This window comes from Aulonocara sp. 'chitande type north' Nkhata Bay, linkage group LG16 (genome assembly GCF_057382095.1).
Source record: "Aulonocara sp. 'chitande type north' Nkhata Bay isolate Kocher_YH1m ecotype deep benthic linkage group LG16, A_spYH_male_GT1.1, whole genome shotgun sequence".
In the NCBI taxonomy this organism is placed as follows: domain Eukaryota; kingdom Metazoa; phylum Chordata; class Actinopteri; order Cichliformes; family Cichlidae; genus Aulonocara; species Aulonocara sp. 'chitande type north' Nkhata Bay.
In genome coordinates this window covers 21,618,710-21,636,196 of record NC_141359.1, presented here as the reverse complement: position 1 = coordinate 21,636,196, position 17,487 = coordinate 21,618,710, and the positions used below count along the sequence as shown (strand labels likewise).

The window sequence follows — 17,487 nt, the reverse complement described above, 5'->3', positions numbered from 1 at the left end:
ATGATGCAGTGAACATGGGGCTGCATTACATCCTGCAACACCTTGACCGCCCGGGAACTTATGCCAGGGTCCTGTCTGTGGACTTTAGTTCGGCTTTTAACACCATTGTGCCTGAACTTCTTTCCTCCAAACTCTCCCAGCTCAGCGTGTCACCAGCTACCTGTCAGTGGATCACCAGCTTCCTGACAGAGAGAAAGCAACAAGTGAGGCTGGGGGAGATCACCTCTGAAACCCGGTCCCTCAGTATTGGTGCCCCTCAAGGATGTGTCCTCTCACCACTACTGTTCTCCCTCTACACTAACGACTGCACCTCCAAGAACTCGGCTGTCAAACTCCTAAAGTTTGCAGATGACACCACTGTCATTGGCCTCATTCAAGATGGTGATGAGTCTGCATACCGGCAGGAAGTTGAGCGGCTGGTACTCTGGTGCAGTCAGCACAATCTGGAGCTGAACACTCTTAAGACTGTAGAGATGACAGTGGACTTCAGGAGACATCCCTCAACTCTGCTCCCCCTCACCATATCAGACAGCCCTGTGTCAACTGTGAAGACCTTCAAGTTCCTGGGTACAACCATCTCCCAGGACCTGAAGTGGGAGACCAACATCAACTCCATCCTCAAAAAGACCCAGCAGAGGATGTACTTCCTGAGACAACTGGGGAAGTACAGTCTTCCACAGGAGCTGCTGATCCAGTTCTACACTGCGGTCATTGAGTCTGTCCTGTGCTCCTCCATCACAGTCTGGTATGGAGCAGCCACTAAACAGGACAGGAGTAGACTGCAGCGGACTGTATGGGCAGCAGAAAGGATCATCGGCGCCCCCCTGCCCTCCATCCAGGATCTGTACCTCTCAAGAACCAGGAAATGGGCAGGGAAAATCATCGCAGACCCCTCACACCCTGCACACAGACTTTTTGATCTGCTGCCCTCTGGCAGACGATATAGAAGCCTGCAGACCAGGACCACCCGACACAGGAACAGTTTCTTTCCCCTCGCCATCTCCCTTCTTAACAGTTGACCTGTCACACTGCTCCCACTGCCAGACTGCAACTGCACCTTATGTACATTTTGTAGTATTCATTCCACCTCATTCATTTCTGTATTTTATGTATATAAGTTTAGATTCGTTATTTATAGTTGGTTTACACAGCTTTGTGTATGTATGTGTAATGTGTATATATAGACACTTGTGTGTGTGTGTGTGTGTGTGTGTGTGTGTGTGTGTGTGTGAGATTTACATTGCTGTGCTTGAGAGCCACCATCTACCGGAACCAAATTCCCTGTATGTGTCTGCACATATACTTGGCCAATAAACACGATTCTGATTCTGATAAATTTCCACACGATCCACTGCAGGTTAATTTTAAGTCGAGTCAGCTCCAAGTGCTGTAATCGCTTCACTGCACCTGTTTTTGAGCACATTTTGTTATATTTTCTGACGTAAAACGCACTTCTGACCGCAGCCACATAAAAATACCACATTTCCTGTTCCTGCACAGCCTTATGGGGCCATATTTACACAATCGTGAACCCCCCCCCCAAAAAAAAAAAAACAACAACAAAAAAACAAAACAAAAAACAAAACGTGCACTATCATTAAATAGCGCTCATAGTCGTGGTTAGTTTAAGAGTGATTTATAAAAGATGTGCTCCCATCTAAACTAATATTAATATCGAGTAATTTTTCAGTTACAGAGGTTTATTAGAGACATTGATATTTCTCGTGTATTTAATAGCAGAAATGTGGCTTTTTAGTGTACATAATGAGCAAGCGAATAAGGCAGAAAATAGGGTTTTTGATGGAAAATTGGTCTTGAAGCACACATAAATAGGAAGTGCAATTTTATTATGGTGGAAGCAAGAGAGCCGAAATAAAAGTGAAATCATCACAACGTACTATTTTCTACTAACTTATGATTGTTGTATTCAGTCATATTTATTCATAACTTTAGACTGCAGTAGTCAGTGTTTTCGTGAGGGGTGCACTGTGTAATTAAGGGTGATATATATACACACACAGAGATAGGAAGTACAGAGATAGGAAGTGCAATTTTATTATGGTGGAAGCAAGAGAGCCAAAATAAAAGTGAAATCATTACAATGTTTTTCAAACATGAAGCATAGTTTTGGTCGTCTTTTGCTGTTGGTTCAGTGAACTTTGGTCACAGAGTGTCGAAACCTGGAATTTGGGAATCTGTGAGACGTCAGCTTTAAGCACCTGATGGTATTTAAAGCTGACTTGGGCCACTAATTTGTTCCAGTTTGTCTTAATCTGTTTTATAGGTTGCATCAAAAGATGCATTGTGTTGCAGGCACTGAGCAGTGACACTAAATTATTCTTACTTGCAGTAACACCACTATTTTCTATGGGCATAATGTCATATCCTGTTTTTGTGTGTGTGTATATATATATCACTCTTTAATCACACTTCACAGTGCACCCGTCACGAAAACACTTATATGTGAGTGGTGCTAGTCAATCAATCACTGACTACTGCAGTTTAAAGTTATGAATAAATATGACTGAATACAACAATCATAAGTTAGTAGAAAATAGTTAGTAGAATTAAAGCACAAAGAATAGAGCAGAGTTTCCATGACTGAGTAGAACACAGAAAAGTTTATCAGTTATCTGTTATGTGTGTGGCGGATGCTTAAGAAATAAAAATAACCATGTACAAGTCACTAAAAGCAGTTTCTCATCTAGAGTGTTTTCTGAAAGAGAAAACACTGCAATCCTATGACAGGAAACATTCAGTCATGGGTCTTCATAGTAGTGCATTGCAGTTCAATTAGTAGCACTAAATTGCCCATAGGTGTGAATTAAGATTCATTATAATGATACCAAAAAACCCATTGGACCCATTTCAACCATACAAACATTGCACAAATATCACATTGGGAAGACAGGTCAGAGAGAAATTGCATGGTTAGAAAACAATGAAATTCACAACATCCGGGGACAAGAGGAGAAAAAAGAACTTTACTCAGACTGAGCTTAGGAGAGCAGTTAGACAACAGAAAAAGGGTGATTGTATGTCTGTGTCTGTGTACATGTGTATCCTGTGTCCAACTTGAGAGACAGAGTGTCCTTACACCCTGTTTTAAACAGAAGTCAACAATCCCCTAGCTGACACAAGTGATCTCGAAGAAGTAGGAGGATAAGGCAGAGAGTCAACACAGTCTTGTAATCTGAGATTTGTTGTTCCATCTTCAGTCTTGGAGCTTCCAGCTCGTGAGGGGAGGCCGCATGAAGACAATGGTTGTTTGGGTTTGGATTGGAGCGAGGAACTGCATCCACTTTTGCAGTTGATCTAATGTCCATCACTGGTACCCAGATCTATCGATTCCCATTGTTTGAGTCACAACATTTATTTTTCTTCTGTAAAATGAAACCAAAAGAGCAGAGTTAGATATTCTTTCTGTTTCTAGTTCTAGGCAATCCCCAGGAAGATGAATGGTTATACGAGGGGATTTCCACAAAATGTTTTTCTCTCCTTACCGTTCTCTAGTTTTGCTGGTAGCATGAGATAGTAGCTGCAAGCCTTTCAGGTCACACAGATAATCCAGCTACTCCAGGATGGCAAATCCACACATGCTCTTGCAAGAAAGCTTGCTGTGTCTCTGAGCACAGTCTCAAGAATGTGGAGAATATATGTGCATATTTCTGACCAAACTGTCAGACTCAGACTGCATGATAGTGGCATGTTGTGAGCACAAATCATTTAGTGAGATTTGTGCTCACAAGCCACCGTGCAGTTTAATACCTATTCCTGTTTAAGGCGTTGTGTTAGTGTTGCATGTCCAACACACCTGTTGCCACTTTCATCTCATATCCCTGAAGTTTCACAGATTTTGTGTTATAATCTGACAACAAGTGTTCCCCAATTTCTTTGAGCTGTGCACTCTTATCACATTTTGGACAGTGGCAACAAAAACTAGAGGCAGCATAAGTTTTGCAGAAGTAATCTGATCAGTCAGATTAGTTACATTCTGTTTCTGTCTTTACTGTAATGATGAAACAATTTCCATGACAGTGAAGTAAAACCACTCAAGTTGTTTCTCAATTTATCTCTGTGCCTTGTGCAACATCCGTGAGTGCTTTAAATAGTCCACCTGTGACTCGCAGCTTACCCACACTTTGTAAAAGCTGCATGATGGCATCAGTCAGTGTACTCGTTTGACTTATTTACTCACTCTCTTTACTCCTATTTAATCATACCTCTTTATAAAATAAAAAAACTGTTTAAAGCAGTAATTACACAGCACTGTAAGGCAACAATGCCTTCCATCATCTTCTGGTACATGATCATCATCTGTTCTCCTAGATGGCCCGTGATCATCATGTGCACTCCTGGGAGATAGTGGGACATGCTGTCTGTCCCACTGTCTGTCATCATGTAGCCCAACCCCCAGCGACCGTGGCGCTGGGGGCTGGGAAGCGCATCTGTAACCGGAAGGTTGCCGGTTCGATCCCCGGGCTCTCTGTCCTGGTCATTATGTCCTTGGGCAAGACACTTTACCCTACTGCCTACTGGTGTTGGCCAGAGGGGCCGATGGCGCGATATGGCAGCCTCGCTTCTGTCAGTCCCAGGGCAGCTGTGGCTACAACTGCCTCCACCAGTGTGTGAATGTGAGAGTGACTGTGAATTGTAAAGCGCTCTGGGTGCCTTGAAAAGCGCTATATAAATCAAATCCATTATTATTATTATGATCACACTGCTCTCCTGGGGGAGGGTGAGACATTATGTGGTCCTTGATCACCTCCAGCACTGCTAGTCGACAGTGATCCATGTCTTCTGTCATCTTCTTGTCCATGATCATCATTCTGTTCTCTTAGATAGTCCATCATCAACATGTGCACTTCTGGAAGATGGTGGAACATCATGTGGCCCGGGATCATCTACTGCACTGCTAGGTCTCAGTGGAACATGCTCACTCTCTGGCGTGTTGTCATTATCTGGTGTGTTTTCTGGTCTCCTAAGAAAACAGTAGGACATGCTCCCTGTCATTATTTGTGGTTAAAAAACCAACAAACAACCAAACAAAACCCAAAGATGCACATGAGAAAGTACATGTGAGAAACTGTTCTAACATCAGAGGAAACACTGTCAGCACATCTCAACATTTTCAAGTGTTGAGATGCTGACTGCTCGTGTCACTTTCAAGTGGACTTTTAGTGCTTTTAACAGAGTGTGCATATGGGAATTTCCGCTTATTTTGTTGATCTACTGTTGAACTTTGTTAGATATTATCTTTACACCTTGTTGATCGTATTCTTTTTCATTTTTGCCTTCATCAACAGCTTCCCAAGGAAATCTTGAAGATTTACTGGCCAAACAAGATCCACAGTCATAACCTGTTGGAAAAACGCAAGGCGGGTACATTCGGAGGAAAATATATAAAGAAGATAATGGAAATGGACAGGATATGCACTGAGGAAACCAGGCAACAACCTCACCAGACAAGCTCTGAAACTCAGAGGGGAAGAGACAAAGAAGAAGGCCAAGAATATATGGTAAAGAGATCTCAAAAAGAATACATTTGCCATCAGATTGAGAAAATGGCTCAAGACTGAGCATTTCTGAGGATCCTCATCAAAGGTCCATACTCCAGAGAAGGGTTAAGTAGGTAATATATGTGCTTTCTTTCCCTTTTTTTTACAGCATATGTACGACCTGTTTAACTTGCACTGAGAACTCATTTGACCACATGTTTTAGGTTAACACTCACAAATTGCAAACACTACACTTGGATCCCTGCTATATGTTTTACTTCTTTCATTTATGAAGAAATAAAAAATAAATTTTTATCAGCACCCTTTAAAGCACATATGCTTTAAAATGAGATAAACTTTATATTTTCCAACATACAGACAAGCAGGTAAATGTTAGAAGTACCTTATCAGAAATCCATGTTTATAAAAGCACCATGCTGCAGCCCCAGTGACATTCAGGAAAACCAAAACACCAAATAAGGCCCAAGCCGCAGAGCATGCTCCTACATGGACACAAGAATTAAGAATATTTGACTTTTCCAATTTTACATTTGGATGACTTGGACAGCATTCAAACACCATGTAATACCTGCACCTGTACACATTCAAAAACGTGTCATTCTGACAAGTTCTAGGGCACAAAAATAAATGAGACAAACTTGATACGACCATGAACAGAACCTATCACAAGTCAGGACATGCTCTAAATTTTAGGTTTTGGAACTGACTTGAATAATATAATGTACTGGATGACTGGAGCATCAGTTATCTATCATTCATTCATTCACTTGTATGTTTATCCCTTCATATGGAGAGTCCATCATTTTACTCCAAGTGTAAATGTTCAAGTTTCTATTTATTTCCTTTGATTGTGGTCCACAAAAAAATAGAACAGAATAACTTCAGAATGATACAATCTGCACAAAAGTTTGGAAATCAGAAACAAATTGAGAAAGATTTGGACAAACTGCACAGCTAAATCCAAGCTGACCTCACCTGATGCCACATGCACATACAGCTGACTGTGTTTTCTTCCATATGCATTAGATGCTTCACACTGATAGAGGCCGTTTAGATCAGAGGTCCGACTCAGCAGTTGTAGCTTTGCACCATCTACTTTGACGGCAGACTGCAGCAAAGACTGGCCAGATCTGGAAAAACATGAATGAGGTTTATTGTGAAATGCACGACAGGGCAAAAAAAAAAGTGAGTTGTGCTAAAATTCCAATGAATTTCAGCTATTAGTTTGTTAGTTGTGTTAGTCATTTTCCTTGCTCACATAAATGTTGCTATGTTCTTGAAATTAAACCAAAATACATGATCTACAGTGGGGTGAAAAACTATTTAATTAGCCACCAATTGTGCAAGTTCTCCCACTTAAAAAGATGAGAGAGGCCTGTAATTTTCATCATTGGTATTCCTCAGCTATGAGAGACTAAACAAGAAAAGAAAATCCAGAAAATAAAATAAAAGACACCTGTCCACAACCTCAAACAGTCACACTCCAGACTCTATTATGGCCACGATGCAAGAGCTGTCAAAGGACACCAGAAACAACAGGCTGGGAAGACTGAATCTGCAATAGTTAAGCAGCTTGGTGTGAAGAAATCAACTGTGGGAGCAATTTTTAGAAAATGGAAGTCATACAAAACCACTAATAATCACTCGATCTGGGGCTCCACGCAAGATCTCACCCCATGGGGTCAAAATGATCACAAGAACGGTGAGCAAAAAATCCCAGAACCACACGGGGGATATAGTGAATGGCCTACAGAGAGCTGGGACCAAAGTAACATCAGTAACACATTACGCTGCCAGAGACTCAAATCCTGCAGTGCAAGACGTGCCCAGGCCCGTCTGAACTTTGCCAGAGAGCATTTGGATGATCCAGACGAAAATGGGAGAATGTCATATGGTCAGATGAAACCAAAATAGAACTTTTTGGTAAAAACTACCTGTTGTGTTTGGAGGAGAAAGAATGCTGAGTTGGGGGCATGGGGGGGACCCTGCGCATCAAATCCAACTTTTTTGACCCTATGCGACCCATATCCGATCATGGTATGACAGTGTGAACAGCACAAATCCGATATTTTCAAACCCAACCTGGGTCACTTTCGTATGTGGTACTGAATCCGATACATATCTGATGTTTTAGAAAGCGACTGATGTTTGAACGGTCATGTCGCATTAAATCCGTCTTTTACGTCACTGGCACAAGACAGATGCCAATTATCAGTGCCGGAGAAGCGCCCGAGAAGACATCATGAACGCTTCCTGGCCATCCAGTGTAGACGTTTAGTGAAACTGTTGTGAAGACAACGTTGGAGAAACGTGAACATTTTATTTGTACTGTATAATCTGCAGATTCTGACGGAAATCTGCTACTATACTTTGAAGCACCGCTCCTCTCTGAAACAGCCATAAGGATCATTATTAGGCCATATGTAAATAACAAAATCACTTTACAACTTAAAGCAAAATTGGGAAACATAAAGTGCAGAACGAGTCTTTATATTAACGGCCATCAGGCAAACAATACTGTTTGGTCTGGGTCTAAACAAAGCGCTTTGTATGTGACGTCTTCTTTTGCGCATGCGGGCCGCTTTGAGGGTTCACACCAGAGCACGCTTGCTGTCACATTTTATCTGTAGTGTGAACAAACAGACAAAAACATCGGATTTGATCAAAAAATCGGAATTGAGCATTAAGACCTGCAGTGTGAACGTAGCCTAAGTGGTGATGTCATACCAGCGAAAGCTTGCCCTCTCTCAGGGCTTTTTCAGCACAGTGTACTTAGACAAACCTAAAGAATCAATGAAATCACTTAAATTAACTGAAACCATTATTCAAACTGCTTTACCTGCTCCAGGCAAATTTTGCGTTTGGGTTGGCTTCTGTCAAACACTCAAACGAGTCCTCTGAAATCACTCTAATCTTCACTTCTGTGGGGGCGACTGCAAAAAAAATAAACAGAAGTGTGTTAATCATAAACTGTCAAAATAAAAGTGAACATACCTTTGAATCCAATCATGGCAGGCAGAACCATGAATCTTGGTTGTTTTTCTTTCTTTCTTTTTAAGGAGTGATCCTTTCATGCACATTCAAGGGTGTTAATCACTGGCTCACTTATAATCACTGCTGACTAAAAAAAAAGGCTCATTAAATTCTGTGGTCATTTTGGGGACTTCCACCAAAAAACAGCTTCACCATGCCACTAAAAGAAGAAACAGTACTGGAGGAGCATGCTTTCACATTTATATTAGCCTGAATTGTTTTTGCTTCGTACTCTGATCATGTGTGCTTCATGGATCTTGTGACTGGGGGGTGAATAATGACAGAATTTTTAAGATAGACAAAAAAGTTTGAAACCTCTTTTACGTTGTGGCATGGCATCATGATGGAACTGGAAGGCCAGAAACAGATAAACAGATGCACATGGTTATTGACATTCTACTCTGTAGGATAGGCTGTGTCATTTAATTTCTGTATACCTTTTTTAATATTTGATCAAATAATTAAACTTCTTAAATAAACACTAAATAGGAACTCCATGAGCAGCTGGTACTCACAGTAGATCTGTATGGTGAACGGCAGGGTTTCTTCTTTAGACAGGGAGTCACCACTGATGACACACTGGACCTGGTGACCATTAATCTCTCTTGTAGGAACACCAAACAGAGAGCTGACTGTGGTAGTTGTATCGTTGTCATACTGAGTGGAGTTTGTTGTCGTCCTCATTTTGTCTCCCAAAGCACCAGTGAGCCACCTCACCTCTGCAGGAGGCTTCGATCCAGCAGCCGTGCAAGTAGCAAATAAAACCTCTTCAGTGCCCAAAGTGGGAAGATTGTCCTTGACGCTTGTGAAAGGAGGCACTAGGAGAGGTACAGCACACAAATAAATAAACATGCATACAGGATGATCAAAGTAACTCTGTCTCTATCACGCATACGAACACACAGAATTTTTTAAAGATAAAAAAAGTTTAGTATACCAAGCAAATTCAGAGGTATCTCTGTCTTCTGATTTCCACTGGGAAAAAAGGTGAAGATGCACGTGTAGCTGCCTTCATCCTTCAGGGCAACACTGGATAACTGGAGAGTTCCATTTTTGTCATTAAAATTCCCGATATATTTAAATCGATCATCACCTCCATTGACAAACTGCACTCCCTCTCTGGGTAGGATAGTTAGGAAATTGTCATTGTGAGGTTTTTCTCTCGTCCTCCTCTGCCAGGTAATCTGTGTCAGGTCATCATTGGTACCAGTGACATGGCACGGTAGGATAGCAGTACCTCCTTGAACCACTTTCACATTTCCACCAATCACCCGGAGAGCTGTAAAAAGCATGAAACACTATCAGATTACAATTTCTTCTATATCTTACTTTTGGTGTGTGCTTTGTCTCTACACCAAATCTTGAAATTAGGCAGTTTTGCAGCATCTTGCTGACATACAATTGCAGTGTTTTTCCTGCATAAGAAAAATGTGGCATAACAAAGAGGTCTTAGCCTCCAAATATAAATGAAAAATGACTGTGACAGTGATAAATATTTGAACAATTTCTCAATTTCTTGGGAGTTTAAAGGACTCAAGCTTAAAATGAAATCTGTTTATCAAATAGCCAAAAGTAACACAACTGAATCCCTTGCTACATGTGAACGAATCAAGGCTACGCGAGTAACTTATGTTACAGCTGTGTGGCAAGCATGAATTGGACCCAAAATGCAGGACTAACAGGCAGAACATGAACTTAAACACTGCTTCATTGCGGGATAGGAAGTGATACAAAACAGAACCAGGCTAAACTGAGCTTCTGAAACCTAGGGGAACACAGGGAGATGCACACAGCATGAGGGGCAACGCGACAACGAACAGGTGCAAGCACAGGCAATAAATACAAAAGGTGAACTGGGCAAAGAGGGAACAGCTAGGAGACACGACTGATGACAATTACACATGACGAGACAGGGAAGACGCAAAACTGACACATGACGCGGACCTTCAACGTAAAATAGGAAGAAGGTCATGCAAGCATACACCTGGGGCTTAGCCCTAAACGGTAGCATGCATGTGGGATTGGGGGGGTGTAGAAATGACTGAAAAACATGGCGTGAAGTTGAAGATTTATTAGGCTGTGTTTTGAGTTTTGTTTGAAAAAGAATAACTTCATATAAGAAAAAAATATATATCACATATGCAGGACACCTTAAACTAGTTTTTTAATACAACAGCAAGGCAGAAAAAAATTAGGGTTGTATCAAGACACGAGGACTAAACCCCAATTCAACCAGACCCAGAACAGATCAGGAATTAAAACAGGGCTACAACAGTTCAAAATCAGGACTACTTTAGGACTTAACCAAAATAGAACCAGAATCAAAACTAGATGATAGTAGCACTGAAAATCATTATAGACCTGCACTACAATGACAACACCTCTTTATTGTGGTAACATGAGACTGTATCTTCAAGGCTTGAGTTTTGCGAACCTGTCAATGACATTTTCAATTAATTCAAGTATTCCTTTTCAATAGATAATATGATGAGTTACTAGTTTGTACCATATTATTTTCTAATTCTACGAAAGTACACTATTCAGATTCAGAAAAGTTTATATAATTATTTAGCCTTGTTGTGCAAACAAACCTACATAACTTAATAAATATAGAATTTGAAAAATAACAAACCTCAAAAGTTCTAATTAGTTTTGGCAAACAACCATTTGACTAACAGGTCTGTCTCACACTGAAAAAAAGGGATTGGCCAGCTCTTGGATTTACATAAGCATCATGCTTACGTAAATCATGCTTCAAAGTTAAGTGTAACTATATAGTGTAGAAACTACATGATATGCAGGGAGGCTAGATTAAATCGTTCATGTCCTGTTCGAGTGAAGTAAGTCAATGACTTACTGCGACACTGCACGGGATTTCAGTCTTACGTGCTTTGGATAGTGGTTTCTGGAAGACATCCATCTCAGTCAAGTCGAGCAGCCACCTCTACTTTTTTCGGTATACCAAAAAAAGTAAATTGGGTGGTTGTTACATTAAAAAAGTCTACCTTGTAATTTGAACACAATAATTTCATGTTTCTATGAACGTAATTAAATCATGAAGGATTTGTACAAAATTCAACAACTTAATTTGTTCTTGTTAAGATGACATGATACAATCTAGTAAGAGTGGTTAGTTGCTGAACTCATGAAATTCACAAGATCGCACGAGATGTCAAACTGCAGGAGAATCACTGGAGTTCTAAGAGGCAGACAACTACACACACGTCATGTGTATACTATTGCTATTTATTGCAGTTTAACCAGTCAAGGACAAAAATGCACAAAAAATTCTGAATCAAGCCTTGAAATCATAGCTTTCCTACTTTTGCTAAATCTGGTGGCATGGTGGTTAGTGCTGTTCCTTCGCAGTAAGCAGGTCCTGGGTTCAAATCCACAACCTGGCTAGTTTGCACTGGCTTCTCTCTGGGTCTACTGGTTTCTTCCCACAGTTAAAAGTCATTCAGTTGTTAGGTTAATTGGTGATTCTAAATTACCTGTCAATGTAAGTGCAAATGATTGTTTGTGATAGACTTGTGAGCTGTCCAGGGTGTACCCTGCCTTGTAACCTATCACTTCAGGGTTATTTCCCAGCCCCCCTGCAACCAGGATAAAGATAGGATGATGGCAGTTTTTGTAGATCCATTCAATTTTTATGGTAACCAGACTCTAGACTTTGTTGAACATTGTGTAATATGAAGACAACATGTAGTATTTAAGTGACCAAGTAGTACTGGGGTAAAAAGTTATTGAATAGTATTGAAATAAAATGACAAAATTGTGAAGGATTAAAATATTCCAAGAGCTCACCTTACTTCATCTAAACATGTTTCAATCGCGTTTTATGAACACAAAATGCACAGGTTTATTGAATATGAAAAGTTGTGTTGATTTAACTCAGTTGTTTAAGTTTCTGCCAAAGCAAAACATTTGTGTGCAACCAATGTCCACTATTGAATTAAGTAAATCCAACATGGCCTTTTTTTCAGTGCACCTGGCTCTTGTTCCATCTCTGTTCTGTCCTCATTATCCTCTCCATCCCCCTCTCTGTTCCTCTCTCTCTCTCTTTGTGCTAACAATCAAGCCAAACACCAATATCATCAAATATACAGTTGAAACAATATATTTACAGAGAAACTATCTGTATTTCTTAATTGCAAATGGAACCCAAATTGTATTCAAAATTGAGCCACACTTATGGAGCTCCACAATTCTTTCCCTGGTGTTTTGGTTGATATCTCTTGATTTTCCCATGTCAAAGAAACAGGCTCTGTGTTTTGCCTTATATGCATCCACAGCTGTGCCACCAGTTTACTCACATGGACTCTAATAACCTATCAGAAGCTTCTTAAGCTCAGAATGGAAACGTCTGGAGTTTTCTTATTAATTCAAGACACAATAAAAACGTGATAAAAAATAGACAGCTCTCTCTCTCTTTATTCTGACATTTAATTAATTCAAAAGATATTTCAATATTTATTTACCTAAAACAAAACAAGTTTACTCTAAATTGATGTTTAACAGTAAAAAAAATGTTTTTATGTTTTTTCCCTAAAGTGTATGTAAATATCTGGTTTCAACTATACTGCTGTGTATTGAAATTCGTCTTGTTTTGCAGCATTGTTGTTGTTTGGCTTTTCATTTCGCCATTTGTTGATTCACTGGAAGAGCAAGTAACGTAATATGGGTCAAGTGATCAGTTTGATATCAATCTTTTGTGATACACCGCCATATTCACATTATTTGTACAGTACGAATGATTTGCTTTGGTACCTGGTCAAACTTAAGCTCTCCTCTGTCTGCCTGTCTGCGTTTCTCCAACAGCAAATTCGCAGGCAGCAGCTGCTGTGCTCAGTCGGCTAGTGCCTGAGCTCGGATCATACCAAAATTAGGGGGAATTTACGACTGCGCGCTATGTGCTTCGAATACTGTGTGTAGTTTTTGTTTTATACAGTTGTCAGTCAGGCACCTAACTGTGAAACAAATTTGTAGGGCATAAGTCTCGAAGAAGATAAAAACACAAAGGATGAGATAAACATTCTCTGCGGGGATGGGAAGCTCGACACTGACATCGAGCTCAGCTCCGATTTTTCGAAACACAAATGTCACGTGACCGTACATTTATAAGCAGGTACATAGGCACGTGTAAAAGAAAATAACAGGCCTTCTCTCTCTATTATCTTTGCGATGGGTTATGAAAACCAGCAGGTCTCCATTCACATAAACCTCAACATTCAAAGTTTAATTAAAGAAATATCACCTTATTCAAATGATTCTAGTCACAGACGAGAGAGAGGGAGTGACAGAAATAGAGATTGGTGATTGACAGGGCTGGACTGGCCATCGGGCATACCGGGCATTCGCCCGGTGGGCCGCTCGTGATTTTTCGTTTTTATGGGCCGATGGGGTTTTATTTCTTTTCTTTTTTTTTACGGTATAAATGAATGGTGGTGGATTGGCCAGTTGGTCATGATCGACTCTGGGCTGGACCAATTACAGCCGAGGAGGTCGAACTTTAAAGTCGAGGTGAAAAGGAACGCGATTTGTCCCGTACTACAGCTAGAAAGTTGCTAATTCAATCATTAAACTGATCAATGATCAGCTGATCGGCTTTTCTCTCTGCGCAAGAAATTGGAAACCAACGGATGTCGCGCTAAAAAAACAGCAGCTTGTTAGCTTGATCAGCTGTTGTAAGAATTTATTTAATATTAATTTCTAGTATCACATGAGGTTTGCTGGAGCCACAGCCGTAAAAACTGCTGGTCATGATATCGGTTTGGATATCCTGGTGAGAGGGAAACATGAAGATGAAACCAGGAGATGTCCTTACTGAATCATCAGAGCTGAACAGGTGATGAAGAAACAGGTTTACCTTTTAGGTGACATGAATGAGTTGAAGGGAAGTTATGAACTGTTTCTGAGAGACAAATAACACCAGGATCCTTTTTTATGTAGCTGACAGCTGGTCACTGTGCAGGGGCGGCTCTAGCAAAGTTTTGCCAGGGGCCCAGGGAGAGCATGAACAGGGAAAAGGGGGGCACAAAGAAATTAAAATGTCTAGCTTTTAATAAATATTTATCTGAATCTTACAACCAAAGTTTTCATCTGATGTAAAATGTATAGAAATCCATTATTGTATTCAGTAAATATTAAGTCTAGTATATACCCTAGTAAGTTATAGTATTCTTTCCTTTGGGAATGTACCATCTGTGCAGTCTGCAATTCTGTTGAAGAAAGATGTTGAATCTATTTAATTACTGAAGAAAAATAATAGATTACTGTGCATTTGTTTGATACGTGCATTAAATTAAAATCGGTTTTGCTTCCTGGTGAAACTGTTGGGGAGACAACGTTGGAGAAACGTGATCATTTTATTTATACTGTGTAATCTACAGATTCTGACAGAAATCTGCAACTATCCTTTGAAGCACCGCTCCTCTCTGAAACAGCAATAAGGATAAATTTTAGGCCATAGCATCCCTGGCTGAATGATGGTCTCTTATACTAATGCGTCACAGAGATTTCATTAAAAGTTTTTTCAAATTTCTCCTGCTCACATATAGCATGCACATCAAATTTGCATCACTTAATTCACTATCACCTAACTAGCTTACAACTACACATAAACTCTATTAAACAACATTTTGATTGCACATAACTAATTCCATTAAAGGAAACATTAACAAACCATGTACAATTGTCAGCCTGGTACTAATTTGCACAGGCAACGTACATATTTTTCACCTTAAGGCACATTTACCATATCGTATCTTTACCAAACATATGTGAAGATTTTACCAAATTTAAAGGTCATTTACAATATGTACATAACAAAATAACTTTATAACTTAAAGCAAAATTGGGAAACGTGAAGTCCGAAACAAGTCTTTTTATTAAGAGCCATCAGGCAAACAATAGTGTTTGGTCTGGGTCTAAACAGAGCGCGTTGTGTGTGACGTCTTCTTTTGCGCATGCGGGCCGCTTTTTATTTGTAGTGTGAACAACCGGACAAAAAAAAATCGGATTTGATCAAAAAATAGGAATTGAGCATTAAGACCTGCAATGTTGTATCAACAAAGCCAGCAGTTCATTGTGATTTGAATTCATGAAATTACCCAGCCAGAAACTGAAGGAGTAGCCTACTAATAGTGTTAACACACACACACGCGCGCAGACATTAATTCAATGTGACCAATTTCTTAGCAAGACAGATGAGTCTCGCTCCTCTCTTTTGTACCCCCTCTTCTGTTGTAAATATCTCATAAACAAAATGCATGCAGGACAACAGAAACACGTGATGAGGACTAAACAATCACACTGCACGAGATTTTGAATTCTGCAACACTTTTCTGTGTCACTGCGTTAGTGAACATCATTATCAAGATGCGACGATCACAAAAGCAGCCAGTTCCGGTGCAGGTGCTGTTTCACAAAGCCTCACCTTTTTTCGTACGAGTCTACCTTCCACAAAAGAAGCAGTAATAACATAAAAATACAACAAAATAGAAAAGAATTTAATCGACGTACCTATTACATCTGTGTGCAGAAGCGCTACCATCAGAAATAACAGACTGCGCAGCATCGAGTGACATCGGGACGATAAACTGTGGCGGTAATTGCCACAAAAAGGAGAAATGTCATCCATCCACTAATCCTCGGTAGATCAATTAAAAAAGAAAAAAAAGATATCCACACATATCGACTTCCGGGAGAGATTAGGTTTGTTAGTGCGTCTTTAAAACACTAGGACGGAAATAAAGCAAGATGCAGGATAGGCTCTGTGCATGTCTAATTTGTAGCTACATTCATGTGAGTAAATGAACAGATAGCGCAGTTTTTATAAAGTATAAAAAAATTACTGGTAGGAACCGATTGTTCATCAAAATGTAGTCGATGACGGATTAACAAGTGGCCACCCGCTGCTGCTGCGAGAAGAGAAACTTTGGGAGTTTCCGTTGTTTTCTGTTTTTTTTTTTTTTTTTTTTTTGGGGGGGGGGGGGGGGTGGCACACAACACTGACAACACTGCAACCAGGCACAGTGCAAACTATAAACTATACATATACCGTTTATAGCTTATATTATTAAGTTATGTATTATATTATATTATATTATATTATATTATATTATATTATATTATATTATATTATATTATATTAAGTTTATACAAAAAAATATACATTTTCTCATGAAGGTCACTGATCTCCCCAAAATGTCTGTGAGGACATCAGGGACAGGTGTGTGAATCTGTTTTTCATTATGGTTATCCACAATCATGTTTTTAACTGTATGATACTCGGATGAGGCCAAATCCAAGAGTTTTCAGAGGGACTAATCTATCTAATCTGATGCTCATCTGCTGATGATGGATGGAGGCTAATGATTCGTTAAAAAAATGCTGCGCTTCTAGCTACTGCTGCCTAAAATGTAACACCATTAGACTGTGATTCTTTATGGAAAAGAAATAAAAAGAAAAAGATAGGATGTTTGCCCCTGGTTTATTTAAGGATGGTCATGTTGTACATTCCTGAACTTAGTAAAACATTTAAATACCATACTAAACAAACCATAAGTATAAACTGAATTCAGACAGGCAGCAGTGGTTTTAACCAAAATAATTCTTTTAATAAAAATACATTGCAATAAAATCTCGGAAATTAATTTATTTTCATCTGTTTCTGTGAATTTAAATCTCCACCAGGGGTTCTTTGGTATAACAAAATCTGACTGTTCACAATTTCTGCTCTTACTTGGCCCAGTTGAAGAGATGCACCCACCATTCAGCAGCAGTCAGGAGTCCCCACTCCTCAAGTGCAGCTTGAGACTGCTGCATCAAACCCGGAACCTGCTTCAGAAGCCGTGCCTATATCTGCCTCCGCATCCACAGCCCCCTTAGCCTGCTTGCCTCCGTTGCCAACTCAGCCTGTACCTCCTGCTTT

At 39.9% G+C, this 17,487-nt stretch overlaps 1 protein-coding gene across 3 annotated transcripts; it reads right to left on the bottom strand.

The window, feature by feature from the left end:
* Positions 1 to 1,644: 1,644 nt before the first annotated feature.
* On the bottom strand, positions 1,645 to 16,491 carry LOC147311446 (nectin-4-like). Of its 3 annotated transcripts, XR_015125418.1 has the most exons (8): positions 16,077 to 16,491; positions 9,490 to 9,831; positions 9,068 to 9,370; positions 8,359 to 8,452; positions 6,495 to 6,649; positions 5,902 to 6,001; positions 3,504 to 4,981; positions 1,645 to 3,383 (listed from the first exon to the last, which is right to left on the bottom strand). XR_015125418.1 is itself a non-coding variant. In XM_086267127.1 (7 exons), the coding sequence occupies exons 1-7, from the start codon at positions 16,192 to 16,194 to the stop codon at positions 4,825 to 4,827; spliced, it is 1,269 nt and encodes a 422-aa protein (XP_086123253.1). In that variant the 5' UTR covers positions 16,195 to 16,491; the 3' UTR covers positions 1,645 to 4,824. The 3 variants fall into 3 exon arrangements, 2 of the variants coding, with proteins under 2 accessions (XP_086123253.1, XP_086123254.1); XM_086267127.1 differs by having other exon boundaries at positions 1,645 to 4,981; XM_086267128.1 differs by lacking the exon at positions 5,902 to 6,001 and having other exon boundaries at positions 1,645 to 4,981.
* Between the last annotated feature and the right edge of the window lie 996 nt (positions 16,492 to 17,487).

Coding starts and splice junctions, on each gene's coding strand:
- LOC147311446 (XM_086267127.1), bottom strand. CDS start 16,194: ATGGATGACATTTCTCCTTTTTGTGGCAATTACCGCCACAGTTTATCG. Junction 9,832..16,076: donor TCTGCACACAGATGTAATAG/GTACGTCGATTA, acceptor TGCTTTTTACAG/CTCTCCGGGTGATTGGTGGA. Junction 9,371..9,489: donor GATACCTCTGAATTTGCTTG/GTATACTAAACT, acceptor TACCTCTCCTAG/TGCCTCCTTTCACAAGCGTC.